This window comes from Centropristis striata, chromosome 22 (genome assembly GCF_030273125.1).
Source record: "Centropristis striata isolate RG_2023a ecotype Rhode Island chromosome 22, C.striata_1.0, whole genome shotgun sequence".
In the NCBI taxonomy this organism is placed as follows: domain Eukaryota; kingdom Metazoa; phylum Chordata; class Actinopteri; order Perciformes; family Serranidae; genus Centropristis; species Centropristis striata.
Window position 1 is genome coordinate 10,562,949 of NC_081538.1, and position 15,708 is coordinate 10,578,656.

At 38.3% G+C, this 15,708-nt stretch overlaps 1 protein-coding gene across 1 annotated transcript in view; it reads right to left on the reverse strand.

Moving 5' to 3' along the window:
• Positions 1 to 2,325: 2,325 nt before the first annotated feature.
• strip2 (striatin interacting protein 2) overlaps positions 2,326 to 15,708 on the reverse strand; it is a 44,676-nt gene continuing 31,293 nt past the window's right edge. The window contains exons 10-21 of the mRNA XM_059326108.1: positions 14,313 to 14,545; positions 13,027 to 13,092; positions 12,888 to 12,951; positions 12,449 to 12,520; positions 11,175 to 11,249; positions 10,711 to 10,808; positions 9,147 to 9,273; positions 7,899 to 7,999; positions 6,604 to 6,670; positions 6,373 to 6,477; positions 4,743 to 4,947; positions 2,326 to 2,602 (exon numbers count right to left, since the gene is read on the reverse strand). Of these exons, the coding sequence (XP_059182091.1) occupies positions 2,352 to 2,602; positions 4,743 to 4,947; positions 6,373 to 6,477; positions 6,604 to 6,670; positions 7,899 to 7,999; positions 9,147 to 9,273; positions 10,711 to 10,808; positions 11,175 to 11,249; positions 12,449 to 12,520; positions 12,888 to 12,951; positions 13,027 to 13,092; positions 14,313 to 14,545 (1,464 nt within the window). The 3' untranslated portion in view covers positions 2,326 to 2,351. The remainder of the gene's footprint in view (positions 2,603 to 4,742; positions 4,948 to 6,372; positions 6,478 to 6,603; positions 6,671 to 7,898; positions 8,000 to 9,146; positions 9,274 to 10,710; positions 10,809 to 11,174; positions 11,250 to 12,448; positions 12,521 to 12,887; positions 12,952 to 13,026; positions 13,093 to 14,312; positions 14,546 to 15,708) is intronic.

A 15,708-nucleotide genomic window follows, 5' to 3' on the forward strand; every position in this document is an offset into this window, starting at 1 on the left:
CAGCACCATTATTGTGACAGCTGTGTTCTTCCAAGCAAGGGTGGCAAAGTGCTCACCAAGGCCACCACCAGGGAGGACAGTGGTGTACGTGTTGTGCTGTTGGTCAGACAGGTAAAGAGGGAGTCAGCGGGGTGGAGTAGAGAGTCACAATTTTAACAGAATTCCTGCTATTCTGATCATTGCTGAGGTTCGATTAGCTCTAGATGGCTCCATAGAAACACTCAGAGAAGCTGATTCTTACCCCAAACGGCCACAAGGGGCAACAATGAGCCCATTTCACACTTGACACAGGCAACACAGCTATCAGAAATAAGGCTATGGAAGCCCATTTCTGCCAATGTGATGAAAGAAACAAGCCTGTAGCTCGTTATGAGAAATATTAAGCAGATAATTACTTAGCTTTTACCAAATATTGACTTAGTATATCAAAATTATGACATACTTATCTCGAAATAACGACATAGGATCTCAAAATAGCAAGAAACTGTCAAAATAATTGCTTAGTACTGCTATATAATATTGCATTATTTCAAAATAATGAGTTAGAATCTCAAAATGATAAGAAACTGTCAAAAAGAATTGCTTAGAATTACTAAATAATATCTTATTATTTCAAAATAATGAGTTAGAATCTCAAAATGATAAGAAACTGTCAAAATAATTGCTTAGAGTTACTAAATAATATCTTATTATTTCAAAATAATGAGTTAGAATCTCAAAATGATAAGAAACTGTCAAAAATAATTGCTTAGAATTACTAAATGATATCTTATTATTTCAAAAATAACGAGTGAGAAACTGAAAATATTAAGAAACTGTCAAAATAATTGCTAAGCTTAGTATTGCTAAATAATTTTTAATTTCAGAATAATGACTGAGTATCACAACTTAATAAGAAAGTTCTCTAAATTAGTTAATATTTTGTGATACTATGTTAGTTTTGAGACACAGAGCCATTATTTTTGAAATGCTTAATCATTATTTGGGCATAAGTAGGTCATTGTTGTGACATTATTTTTAAGTCATTCATTCCAGAAAGTTTCCAATAATAATGACTTATGGGTGTTTTTTATGTTTTGATTTTTGCATTACAAGGCCACATTTTCATCTGTTATCTTCTTTTACTGGTGGAAATGGACTTCCATAGTTTTCAAACAGTATTTTAGGTTTGAAAAAGGAAAAGATTTTGAGGATGAACTGGTTGTTTTGGCAAAAGCACGTCTGGTTCACCACTCAGCCTTTTGTTAAATAGCTTTTCTATGGAACCATGATGAGGCTTAGATACAATATGTGAACATGAATAAATCCCGGATGACATCAGAGATTTCAGATTTGGTTCTGTGATTTCTGGATTCGAAATGCAAAGATACCAAGTTTAAGATATCATGAATAGCAGGATTCTATACTAAGGTAAAGAGAGGATACACTTTCTTCCAGAAGATTCCTATTGTCTGTTACTCCAAGCCATCCTCTCCACATTTTCCCAGTTTCATTTACTGTTTTTCTCTTCCTGCACACACATACTTTTAACAAACAAACCCATACAGTGACAGCTGGTATATATTTCTTTTTTTGGTGACACTTTATGTGAGCTTACTATGTCGCTGCTGGAAATACCGTAGCTTCTACTTCTACATTTGGACTATCAAAATGACCCTGTGGTTTTCGTCCAAAAGGCCTTTTTTTCTCTAGAAAATACATAAGAAAAACTTTCAAATCCGTCACCCACAAACTACAACCCCAGTACCTACAGTAGGCTTTGTGTTAAAATAATTTAAAAAAAGACATGAACTGATCATGTAAATAAAAATGCTAATTTACATCTTAATTAAAAAAAATATCGTAAAATGTTTAACCACACACATCGATACAAATAAATAAGAAAAAAGCACCAACATTTTAAAAAGGGGGACATATAAATTGACAGATACTGTTGGGGGGCAGTAGAAGTGGCTGAGTCTCCTGCTACAGCGGTTTCTTATTAACTGCTACCTTTGTTCTTGCCTGTCGAGCCGTGTGTGTGTCACAGTAGTCATAGGCACATGTTAGCGTCAGCTGTGTGTGTGTGTGTGTGTGTGTGTGTGTGTGAGGCATCTATCTATGCCAAGCTCACAGTAGGAAGCTCCATTCATTTGCTCCATTTGATCCTTCAGCTTCCATCTTCTCCCATCACTGGATAGCTTTCTTCTTCTCCCATCACTGGATAGCTTTCTTCATCTCCAGCTTCTTTCTCTTCACACTCCCATCATTCCTCCCTCCTCATCTCCTCATTTTTGCACCCTAAAACCACTCTGACAGGCTTGTATGTGACCCCCCCCCCCAACTCCCTTCGACCCGCTCCCTCCCCTCCATCACGGATTCTGCAGCAGCCCCTCCCACTGGATTGGCTGGGAGAAGACCTCTCTCTCCAGCCACATCTCGTAGCTGTAGTGGAAGTCCTCAGGCAGCTCCACGCGCTGGCCCAGCACGCTCTGCAGGCAGTTGTCCACGGGCGCAAACTCTCCGTTCTTGTTCTTGTCGTAGCGGCGGCTGTTGAACTTCTCGATGCTCTCCCGCAGGGCGCACTCCTCCGCCTGGAAGTCCCAGGGGCGAGCGTCGATGTCTGGGAGGACAGGAGAGAGGAGGGACTTATTATTAGGGCTGGGCGGTATGGCCCTAAAAGATTATCACGTTATTCTAGGGAATTTTTGCGTTAGCGATTTTCTTGACGATATTACAAAAAATTAGTCTGTATGAATGTGTGTATTTAGTGTAAAGTGGGCAGTCTGTGGATAATAAAAGTTAAAGTTAAAGTTTAAAGTGCAAATCCCAACAGTTGCCAAATAGAAAAAAATTACTCTCCACTCTTGAGTATTAGCAAATAATAAAAAATAACCATCTAGGGGGAGAAAATTTTGTACATTTTTAATTACAATGTGGTCAATCTTGTCCACTTTGAGAGTTAAATGTAAGCAGAAACCTCACATAACATTTTTCACAGTCAGCAGGGTTATATACAGTTGAAACCAGAAGTTTACATACACTATATAAAAAGACATATGCTTTTTTTTCTCACTGTCTGACATGAAATCAGACAATCACTTTTCCTGTTTTAGGTCTGTTAGGATTACCAAAATTATTTCTATTTGCTAAATGCCAGAATAATGAGAGAAGGATTTTTTTAGACAAGTTTTTATTACTTTCTTCAAAGTCAGAAGTTTACATACACTAACATTATTATGCCTTGAAACTATTTGGGAAAGCCCAGATGATGCTGTCATATCTTTGGAAGCTTCTGATAGGTTCATTGACAACATTAGAGTTAATTCGAGACACACCTGTGGATGTATTTTAAGGCACACCTGAAACACACTGCTTCTTTGTGTAACATCATGGGAAAGTCAAAAGAAATCAACCAAGATATCAGCAAGAGAATTGTGGACTTGCACAAGTCTGGTTCATCCTTGGGTGCAATTTCCAGATGCCTGAAGGTGCCACATTCATCTGTTTAAATAATTATACCCAAGTATAAACACCATGGGAATGTCCAGCCATCATTTATATTATTATATATTGCAATACAAAATGGAGGAGCCATTTAAATGTAATATCATGTATATTTTTTAGTGATGACATAATATTCAACACCTGTGTCTGTATTCATAATGGATCTTTTTTTCCCCTTCTCTTTATTTTCTTCTATTTCCTACCTTATTGTCTCCCTGTTCTGTCTCTCTAACACTCGTGGTGACAGATCACTTGCTCTCCTGCGAGGGACGGTGACCCTGAAAAGTCCCTCTTTCCCTGTTACCATGGCAACACTAGGCTGTTCGCCAATGGCTGTTGGAGCGTTGTATTTTAAACACGCGCAGTACAGACACAGAGACAGGTTCATAAACACAGACGTACACATCTGCCATTAAATTAGACAATTAGAGTTTATTGACTGGTATTAAATGTCATTTGTTCTTTATACTGCAGTCTGTTCTATTAATCAGCTCCGTGTGAGGATAAAGGAGGACGGCTGGGACTCATTATCTCCATGACCGAAGATCTGAGCCAAGCTCAGTTGTGGGTTCAGGAAGATGACAAATAAAGGTCAGTGTGTTTTGTCTTTGTCTTTAATTAAAGCTGCACTTTTTTATGATATAATACGTTTGTTTTATCACCATAAATTAGGAATTAGTTCTGTAAAGAGAAAAGCATCCCATCTAGACAAAATGAGTGTAAGAGTGAATGAATGCTGTTTGAAAAAAGGTAGAAATTGGCTGATGTGGAAAAAAAAGAACAATAAAAGGTTTAAAAGAAACCAGCTTCTCTCCCTAAATTGTCAGATTAATGCTTTAAAATAATAATAATAATTTCCTGATTGTTTCCATTGTAGTGGTCTCTTTTTTCTTTTCTTTTTCTCATAGTTAAAATTTTCTTGTTGATCATAAAAAAACATGTGTCTATCATAGAAACATTTACATATTTTTAGATTGAACTCCCTGTATTGTGAGTTATTGGCTGTATGGAGTGCTTTTGTTAAAGAAAAAAAGGGGGATTCATAAAAGAAAGAAAACATTAAGTGGCAAGATTAGATGGCATGAAAAGCCCCAAATTAAAATAAAGCAAATAAAAATGAACATGAAGCTTGTCATTTTTAATAAACTGTGGCCAAGTGAGGCATCATATCCAAGGAGCCCAATTGGTCTTTTACCAGCGTAGCTAAACTCATAGTTACACATCTCATGAATCTTGTTCAACAGACTGATATTTACCGTTTCCATAGGCCCAGTCGTCATTGAGCCTGTGGCGGACCTTCTGGTAGATGGCTGACATGGTCTTCATGTTGCTCTTCCTCCACTGGCGGCCCAGGTACTTGGTCTGGATCTTGAGCAGCTTGAGGACGTAGAGCTGCATCATGGCCTGCTTCACCTTCAGAGCTCTCTTCAGGATGGGAGCAGACTTGAACACCACCAGCATCTGAAAAGGGAATTGGAGCATGTTTGAGTGTGCTGTAGTGTACCAGAAGCAAACAAAATGCTCCTCTATGAAGACCTTCATTGTGTAAAATACCAATAAAAAGGTACACGGACTGGCTGCTTTCTTCTGATGGAGTTGTAACAGCTCATAATAGGACAATTTATTTATGTTTTCTCTTCATGCATCCAAGGGCTCACTGCCCTGCTGGGCCCCTGGGTGCGCTTTCAGATGCTGATGGGACACACAGATGGTAGATCCAGTCACGTGTCCGGTTTATCCAAACCTTCAGACCAGCATTGTGAGCTTGATTTTTTAAAATACAAATGCAAAGAACAGGCTGATTTTTTTTATATCACCACACTGCCAGATTTTTTTTCCACTAGTGTAACCTATGTGAATCCTTGGGGCTTTTTAATTTTACAGCCAGAAAAACACCAGAAAAAGTCGCCAGATTTGTCACTAGTTGCTTCTTTGAAAGGGTCTAAATAGTCTAAATATAGAGAGTAAGTCGCTAAGTTGGCAACCCTGCTTGCTGCATCGGTCTGTTGTCACATTGACTCCGGCCGTTAGACGCTACAAAAGCACCTGTATGGGAACAGAGGCCGAGGGGAACTAACTAGTGGGCGGAGCCAAAACACTCAGCCGCTTTCCAAAAAGTACTCAGAAAGTACTCAGTGGAAGCACGGCTACTGTCAGGCTTTCCGTCTAGAGCCCTTTTCACTACTTTGTCCTTTGTATTTTGTACTATTGAGCAAATACATGTGATTTTCCTGCTTTCCACTTATGATTGCTGCTGCATAAAGGAGCACTGCAGAGTTTTTTATGCAATATATCAAAATCAATGTTGTTGCAAATCACTGACTAATCCTAGACTGTGAAAAATTGTTCCCTCTTATTTAATTGTTGTACTTTTTTCATAAAAACACTGACATTCTGTAAACAAACTGGCTTTTAAGGGGTTAAAATTCAGAAAATTAATGAATATTTGGTAGTTATGATCAGTACTGAAGTTGGTTCAAGTCAGTGGAAGTGGAAAATACTATGAATATACAGTCATGGAAAAAAAATATTAGACCACCCTTGTTTTCTTCACTTTCTTGTTCATTTTAATGCCTGGGACAACTAAAGGTACATTTTAACAAATATGATAACAACAAAAATAACTGATAACAGTTTATTTAAGAGCTGATATCTAGACATTTTCCATGGTTTTTCTTGATAGTTAATTTGGCTATGATCAATACATACAGTATACTATAATGATTAATGAATACCAGGATTTCTACTCTCATGCATCTTCCCAGGGCATCAGAGCAATGTTTTTATTTAAAGGTACCAGGGTTAATAAAAAAAACCCACAATATAACTTATTAGCTCCATAGTGAAGCCAGTAGAAAATCCCACAATAATTACAGAATTACTCACCATCGTCCTGGAGTGTTTCCACTTGGTCAGCTTGTTTAATATTCTCAGCAGATTTATACAAGAAAACAGGTTTCTCCAACAGAACTGGTTGCTGTCTCCTGCTTCCTAAACACACACACACACACACACACACACACACAGAACACACAGAAAGGTCACGATCACTCTGGGAGGGCTCGACATTCATCTGGTGAGGATCAATCAGGAGTCACGCTGAGTGTTTGGACTCACCAGGCTCTCAGCTGTGAGCTCCGGCATCTCATGGACCACACAGTGGGGGAAGTCCAGCACACATATACTGCATTGAAAACACACACAAAGGCATACAAAAACACCAAATCAGACTCATCACTTTGTATACTGTGAAAACACTGAATCTGTCCAGGCTTCTTTACTTTTCATCTTGATCAGGTCAAAGTACTACATCACAGTTTGTGTACTCAGTTCATACAGTCTAGTTTACTTTTCTTCTTCTTCAGTTTACTGTGCCACCTCCTCATATCAGAGCTTTCCATAAACGCCAGCTAAAGTCCAGCCAGCTACTTTATTATATTCAGTTTGATTACAGTAAAATAGTTTTATTTAAGTTGTGATTCACTATGTGTGTACATTTTATAACCACTAGCTTCCACTAGTTGTCCTCAGTGTCCAACAAAAACTAGCAAAATAATTGATGACAAAACACATTAAGAATTTCACTGATTGCATGGAAATGAGACATCCTCATTAGACAAGCTCCTTCAGAAAACACTGGTGGCAGCAGCTTGATGACAGCACAGGAAGCATTAAAAACTCCACTGAAAGCTCTGACTTCAAAACTGCCAATCCAAAAATGCCACAAGGACATTTATGAGCTTAATGAACGGATTAATTATCTTTATTTGCATTATGTTTTGTACAGCAGAGTCAAACCGAGTCAAGGGATTCACATATTTTGTTATTTTAGAGTAGAAGTTATTTTATCTATTTATTTTTGGCATATTTTATAAATCACTTCATTTAAAAACATCATTTGGGCTAGATGGGAAATTGAATTACAAACATGCCCCCCTTTTGTTGATTAAGAGTGCATTTACGTTTCTTGTAAAACAATTAATTAACCATCACTTTGACACAAGGTGTCTATATATTCATATTTTAATTAATTATTAAATTGTTTTTTGTAATGTTTTGAATTAAAATTAAATTAAATGTTTTTAATAATAACAGCTGTTAACAGACTGTGTGGTCTTTAATGCACAAGATGTCTAATTTTCCTCTACAGTCATTTACTACATCTTTACAATCAGGTAGGAAAACTTATAAAAGCATGCACTCATTAAGATCAGTGTATATGATGTATATGAATTTGAGCTTTTGTCAGAAACTATATCAGGCCTTGTCCTAAAGTGTTAGCCATTACCAATACCAGTTGTTGGATTTGGAGACAATTTTCCTGTTTGTGTTGCACCAAACTGCTGGTCTTTTGTTAGACAGGAGGTGCAGTGCTTTCTGTGAGGGTACAGAGTAAGAGAAGAGGATCCTACCTGTTTTTGGCACTGATGTAGGACATGATGTTCTGATTGAAGAACTTGAGGATGAGTGGGATACAGTTGGCAAACACCAGGTGCTGGGAGACAATCTCAAACTGCAGGAAAGAGGAGGCAGCAGTGTGGAATAGTTAGACAGTCTGGGAAAGAACAACAAGTAAAAGTGAAACTCTTCTTCATTTGAGCGGAGTAGCACCACATAAATAAGTTTTAAACTGCTACTTCTTCGTAATTAATTCTAATTTTGTGGTCATAAAGTACTTTTTAGATTAGATAAAAGACAATTCTGGGACAAATCCCGGAAGAAAAAATCCATATCTGAAGAAAGAAGAGGAAAAAATAATCCTGTATCTGATAATCCTGTATCATTGATGAGTTTCCGTTGTGAGGAAAAGGTCAGGAACCAGGATTTCTACTCTCATGCAACAGCTATACAAATCCTTCACGTCATCCAAGAAGCTTTACTAAGATTAAAGACAGAGGCGATTTTGCAGCTGAATCTATTTTAAGCTCATATTTCAGTATTTCAGTGACTGTGGTTGTTTAGAATTTGCTACATTTTCCTTGTTTTCTGCACATACCATTTCCTATCATTATGTAGTAAATGTAACCTTTAAAACATTTATTATCACACAGTGTTACAGCCTGCAGCTGTCAAATAATAAACTAGACTAATCGATTTGTCTTCCCACTACAGATGCATTATGCGTTCAACATGCAATACCGTTTTGTGGCAGCAGAGGGCGCTACAACTATAACTCTGCAGAGCAGGAGTGTCAAGGAATGTCTCTTCCTAGCAACAAAATATCCCTATCCCACTGAATCAAAGTACACTTGATTTAGGGAAGGGAAAAAAAGATATTTGCCCTTGAAGCACTTGAAATTATGCCAAATCCTCTTTTTAAAAAGAGCAGATTTCAGACCAGATGTCGTCGTTCAATCTCTTTTCATTGTGATAAATAGACGAACTGTGAGTCAGGCTGATGCGGGAGGTTGTGAGGTGTGAGGGGAGGATGGAGGTCCAAAGGTGGGGGAGGAGAGGCGGATAAAAGGAGGAAAGTAATGGAACGCTTGACCGGATAATCAGGTGGAGGGTGTAACACATGGGGGAGGTGCATGGATACTAGATGTATGTGTGTGCTGGGGGAAGGTGAGATGGAGAAAGAGAAGAATAATGAAAAGGGAGAGAACGATGGTAATGTGTGTGTGTGTGTGTGTGTGTGTGTGTGTGTGTGTGTGTGTAACCTGATAAATGTGGTTTAGTTTGAAGTGCTTGAGGAGAAGCAGCAGCAGAGCAGAGATGGCCTTGACGATGATTTCCTTGTGACGGTTCACATCAATTCCCAGCTTCATGCTCTGAAGGACTGTGATACTGGAGGACGAGACACACACACACACACACACACTGTAAGGCCTTCAGGTCTGATGATAATACAGCTTTGTCTCAGGAAAAAAGAAACAACTATTGTGAGGTAGACTGTTCGCTCTGCTTGGAAAAAAAACAGATATTTTGATTAGTCCGTTGAGTTGATGGTGCGTCTGAGGTTTGTCCAGCTACAACATGCAAACCTGTTATATTTGGATAATTATAATGCTATATATATATATATTGCTGTTTAGAGAAAATGTGACTTTCCACCTTGCTGGTGCTGGTTTGTAATCTTTCTCATCGATGTTCAAGGGCAGAGTTTGGGTTTTCAGCTGTCATGTTTAGACGTGTTAACTCTTAGCTACACGCCTATGAGGACAACACACACACACACTCTAACACATTGTGTAGAACAAACATGGTGAACAGCTGTTGTTATTAGTAACTGGCCAATAGAATTGGTGTTGATCTGTCCATTTTCTGTACGGCTTAGCCCAAGATTAATAAAATGTAAACTTGTATAGTGTTCCTGGCTCACTGTAACTGACTTCCTGCGAGAATGATGTTATTCTGAGACCAGATCTGCATAATTTTACATGTAACCAAAAATAAAGGCTGGTATTAAGACCTTACTTTGTCTGCAGTGTGTGTTTGCTCTTGGGCTTCCAATCTATGAACCAGAGTGATTTTTTACAACATCTTACAGCTCTCTGTTGGGTGTCAGCTAGTCTATAGCCTAGTCTACACGTACACAGGTATTTCTGAAAAACATGTCTTTTTCCTCCTTTGTTCTAAAAAAAACTTCCCAGTATTTAGGAAAAATCTCCAAATGAAACAAGTGCTGTCAAGAGCAAGCCAAACCAACAGGTGGTGATATAACACGAACCCTAAAGCCCTGTTGGCTTATAACGCAAAGAAAAATATGTTCGTTTCTACCATTGCATGAAATTTTACCTCATAAAAAGATGATAACTGTGACGTGATGAGCCAAAAACTCAATTTTCCCTCTCTACACATTGAAATGGGAAATGTTTCTGCAAATCTTTACCCTGGAGGGAGTTTTATAAATCTATGTTTTTATTGACCTTGTATACAGTTTGCATGTGGACAAAAAGCACAGAAAAGGCTAAAACCAGGCCTGAAACTAGGCCAAAAACCAAACCAAGAAAAAGTACATTTTCAATCATATATCAGCCCAAAAATGACAGGACATGTCCATTTTCATGGCAGATAAATTAAAAAGTGATGACATAGAAAATTAGCCTGATTGTGTCTAAATTGCGGGAGTCCGCTGCACAAACAGCAGCTGTAAATGCTGGTGGAATCTGACAACATAAATGTGTCTTTTATCTTCAGCTGCCTGATCTAAATTTGGCTTGAGATGTCTGCAGACACATAAAAACAGCACCATTAAAAAAAGATTATTTGCTCAGTACTTACGGCATCTCCTCAGGCAGCACATCAGCCAAGATGTTAATGGAGTCAGTTTTGGCTTTGGAGGTTGGAGCTGCAGCCAGCAGCAGCTTCAGGAGGGCGATCTGACACAGGAACAATGTTAAATATTACTCCCGGGGCCTGTTCGATATTTTGTTGTGTGACAGGTCAAAATGTGCTTTGGGTGATCTAAGACTGCTGCTTGATCATGACTTTGTGTTCATATAACTGTCTTGCTACAATATGTGTGCACCACTGCCAACTGTATACATTTTATACACGTTCTTTTATCATACTTGTCAACATTAATAAGTCTTTCTTTTTGCAGTATTTCTAGTACACAAGGTTCTCTTTCAAGCCAGATGAAAGCACAGTTGGTAGTCAAATGGTGTGAATCCAGTCAACATGTGCAAAGGGATTTTGTAAAAAGTCGTGGTGACCATAAAAACCATACATTATGAGCCACTCACCACGTACTGGGAGAGGTTGGGAAGCATGCCCAGGTACAGCATCTCTGCTGGTGTCTCCTCCACCTCCTCCTCGCCCTAGACAACACAACACACATATAGAATAACAGTTAATGTATGAATTCACATCTATAAAACATGCACCTTTCAGGAACCAATAACACAGCCTCATTTTTATTTTGATTAAACACATAATATGTAATTTTGTGCTGCTGCTTCTGCAGCTAGGAGTCTCCTTATAATAAAGCAGTTACACATTAAAAATTTGTGTTTTTCTGTAATTGTTCAGCAGGTACAGGACGTCCCAGAGGGGTTGCTAGGCCAGCTGCATGCTGCTACGTTTGCTCAGCTTGTTTCTTTGATAACTTAAGAAAGTTCAGGAGAGATCAAAAACAAACTGATCTGGTGACTAAAACTGGTAAAAACACAGAATTGAAGAAGTGTGTTGCAAAAATATGAAATAAAACTTTATTTTAAAATTATGACAGCTTTTTGCAGACAGCCACAACACTGACACATGAGAAAAGGGGATTTGATGCTGATAGGAGCGTTTCCTTTTGGTACTGTTCCCTCTAGTGAGCCGCTATGGGTCTGGCTTTCGAGAGAGGATCACCGTTTAGCGGCTCAGGTAGCGGCTCAGAGATACCTGCCTTGGGTAGGTACTTTTCTGAGCCGCTACTGAGCATCGATTTCGCGCATGCGTGATTCATTGGGGGTTAACAATAATTCTCCAATAACAACAGAAAAAGTCAATAGATTCGTTGCTAGTCGCTTTCTTGAAAAAGAGTCTCTAGAGGGTCTGAATAGTCGCTAAAAATAGCGACAAGTCACTAAGTTGGCAACACTACTTGCAGCGTCGGTCTGTTTTCACATTTAAACTCCGTTGGTTAGCCGCTACAAAAGTACCTGTATGGTAACGGAGGCCGAGGGACTCTAACTAGTGGGCGGAGCCAAAACACCAATTTCCAAAAAGTACTCAGTGGAAACACGCCCATTGACAGGCAACATAAGGAAGCAGAACATTATCTTGATTGAAATTATAGATATCTCTGGTTTTGAAAAAATGCTTGCAAACATTTGGGACAAAGTAAGTACAAATCAAGCGTTGGTGAAGTCATTTTTAGACATTTAATGCTGGAAATTGCATATTATACCTTGAAATATTCACCAAATTAACAGTAAAGTGTGGCTTTAAAACATTATAGAGTAGATGCACAGATTTACAGTGCCATGACTGGGAAAATTATAGGTGTGAACAAACATTTCATTGTACTGACCAGAGTCATTGGACACTGCTGCAGCTCGTCCTCCTTTTTGATCTGGACTTCAGCGATGGACACATATTTGTGCTGGAGAAGACAAGAAAACCATAACACTATAAATGTATATATAAAGGTGTAAGAAGAAGTGGTAATTAGGAGTATTAACTGACAGCCGGAGGGGTATTCCTCTGTGTAACTACACTTCTCAGTTTGTTAAAACAGGAGGTATGGATTTTTAGGTTGGAAGTCAATAAGCTGGGTTTCAGCAGAAAGAGAGTATTGATTAAGAAACACTCGAGCCAGAATGACCTCAGGCAAAGGAGAGAAAGAAGACAGACATTTGGAAATGTGAATCTGTGAGTAAGTGACTGAATGATTGTCAAGAGAGGGAGAGAGAGAGAAAGAGCGACAGAGAGAGTGAGATGCCACTTGAGGCAATCATTTCCCCACTCACCTGTTTAAGAGTCTTGACGCTCTCGTGGATGGGTCTGGGCAAGCCCACCAACGTATCTGTGTCACTGCAAAAGAAATAACAGTTGCACCAGACTGAAAGAAGGCAAAGAATATTTTACAGTCTAAAATGAGACACCTACTTTCCCAGAGTGAAACCGATGAACTTGTTTCGACTGGTTTCGAGGAAATGTTCAATGTCTTTCTCCCTGTAAACACACACAAAGAAAGGATTCTGCAGTCAGATTCTGGGTTCATTTGAACACCTGCTGCCACAGTTCTGCATCAAACAAGCAGCTAAACAGCCATTTTTCAAGGGAGTGCTCACATGTGTGCGCACACCCACACAAACACATAGAAGAGCAGCAGCAGACTGCATTAGCTTCCCTAAATCTCATCAGTCACACTGCTGCTCTGTCAGCCTCCCACTGATTAATCAGCCCTGTGTGTCGCAGCACACACTTAATGACAAGGTTCAGGAAAAGACAAACAGAATATAGGTTTTCTGATAATGAACTCATGATAAATGCACTGCTATAAAGTGTTTGTGTCCGCTCCCAGATGCATTATTCATATTCCTAAAGCAGAGGCAGCACCCTGGGAAGACACCACACGCTGCTGTCAGGAACACACAGATGGAGAGCGTATTGCTTTATGAGAGCGGGGAGAGAAAACCGAGACAGGGTTTTCTAATTTTGGTGTTTTCTGTGGTGGCGCAGAATCAGGGTGGGAAACTGACACCAGCTGCCAGCCAAATGGTGTTAAGTCCCGGCTGTGTGTGGGAAGTTTTACCCACTCTATAGTGTTCAAAATGGCATATGGCCAACCATTATTAAGAGGTTTTATTCTGTAGAGTAAGTGATTTTAAACCAATAAAAAGTCTGAGAGGGATGGTTTTTAGCAGCTATGAGATTTAGTGTTAGTATTATTTATTATAGAAAGGTCTTACTTAAGCTGTTTTTGATGCTATTTTATGAACAGGATCTGTGTAAACATTTCCTTTCTGATTTGCAGGATTTTATATGGATATAATTTGTGTAATTTATCCTGAAGTAAGGCTGTAAAAGGGCACTTTAATCCATTGAACACCTTAACCCACCAGTGGGTTTTCAAAGGCATATATATATATATATATATATATATATATATATGTATATATATATATATATATATATATATATATATATATATATATATATATATATATATATATATATATATATATATATAGTATTATAATTGTTTTACACTGCACACTGGACAGTTTTTTTAGTTCTCCCTATTTCTGAGCTGATTCCATGGATGGACAGGAGCACATAAATTGCTTGGGTTTCAGAGGATTAAAGCATTTTTTTCAATTTCGAGAAGAGGCATAAAGCTGCAGCTTTAGACTCTTAAGTGCAGAAATGAAAACAACTGTGCATTTAACCTGACTTTAGGGGCCCAGGGGAGGCCCTTGGGGAAGTTGACCCTTTCTGTTGGAGGTCTGAGGGGGGGCGGAGGAGGCGGGGGCTGAATGATGACGTCACGGTCCAAGGGGTCCACCTCGCCCTCGATGCCGCTGTCCGTGTCCTCGGGGTCCTCCTCCTCGTCCCGGGCGTCGTCGTTCTTGAAGGGGTCCCGCTCGTTGTACGTGTCCAGGCTGTCCTGCTTCACCAGGGGCTGGGAGAGAGACAGGACAGGCGGTCAGCTACACTCGGAGGACTTCTTAAAACAAGATTAAAATTACTTATAAACACACAGAGGAGTAATTAGCCATAATTAAAATGTAGCAAATTCCAGCGGTGCAATTGCAAAACTGAGAAATGACCCAAATACATCACACAAACTTTACCTGCTAGAGTATATATGACCTTTAACCCCAAAACAAGCTGACTCATGCTGTGCAGCCAAACACTGTTTCAATTTAATTTCCAAATACATACAAAATGTGTATAAAATGTGTATAAAACTGAGAGTTGGGATAAGCTGATCCAGATCGGTGATACTGGAAAACAATGTGTAATTTTTTATTTTTTCCCAATTTAAAACTTAACAAGGAAATTGTATTTTAATGGTTAAACTTTTTGATACACTACAAAAAAAATCTTATTTAAAAGCAGTCAAATTAAAGGAAATTACAGATTATATTTTGACCATAACTATATATAGTTATGGTCATTACACTACGTGTCTACATCTAGATGCATTATTTCCATTTATTTTGAAATCCATTCTCTAGCAGAATTTAATACATCCCTATTCTGCTCAGTGTATGAAGATCCACGGGAATAATGTAAAGTACAGACACAGTAGGCTACATTCAGACTGAAGATATAGTCTGAGTGGAACTGATAGGATTTTAATGCCCTCAGGTAAGAAACAGTGATGTGTTTTCTTTTTCCAAACAATTTCACTTTCATATATGGCTGGTTGCAAGCGATATCAAATTTAAAGCAATGCAACCTCGATGTGAACCGTCTTGAGGGGACAGCAGAGTTTCATACAAACAAAGCTTTACAGGAAGGTTATTTCTAATACATCAGATGTGAGCAGCCTAACTGGTGCACATTTAAAAAAGGAAAAGGAATATTATCTTTCTTTATTTTTTTTAAAGACACAAATAAATAGTTTTTAGATATTAAGAAATTATTTTGAGAACGTTTTTCATTATTTTAAGATACTATTTAATTATTTTGAGGTATTAAGTAATTCTTTTGAGAAAGTTTCTCATTATTTTAAGATACTTATTCATTATTTTAAGATACTAATTAATTATTTTGAGATATTAAGTAATTATATTTAGAAAGTTTCTAATTATTTTGAGATATTAAGTAATTTAATTT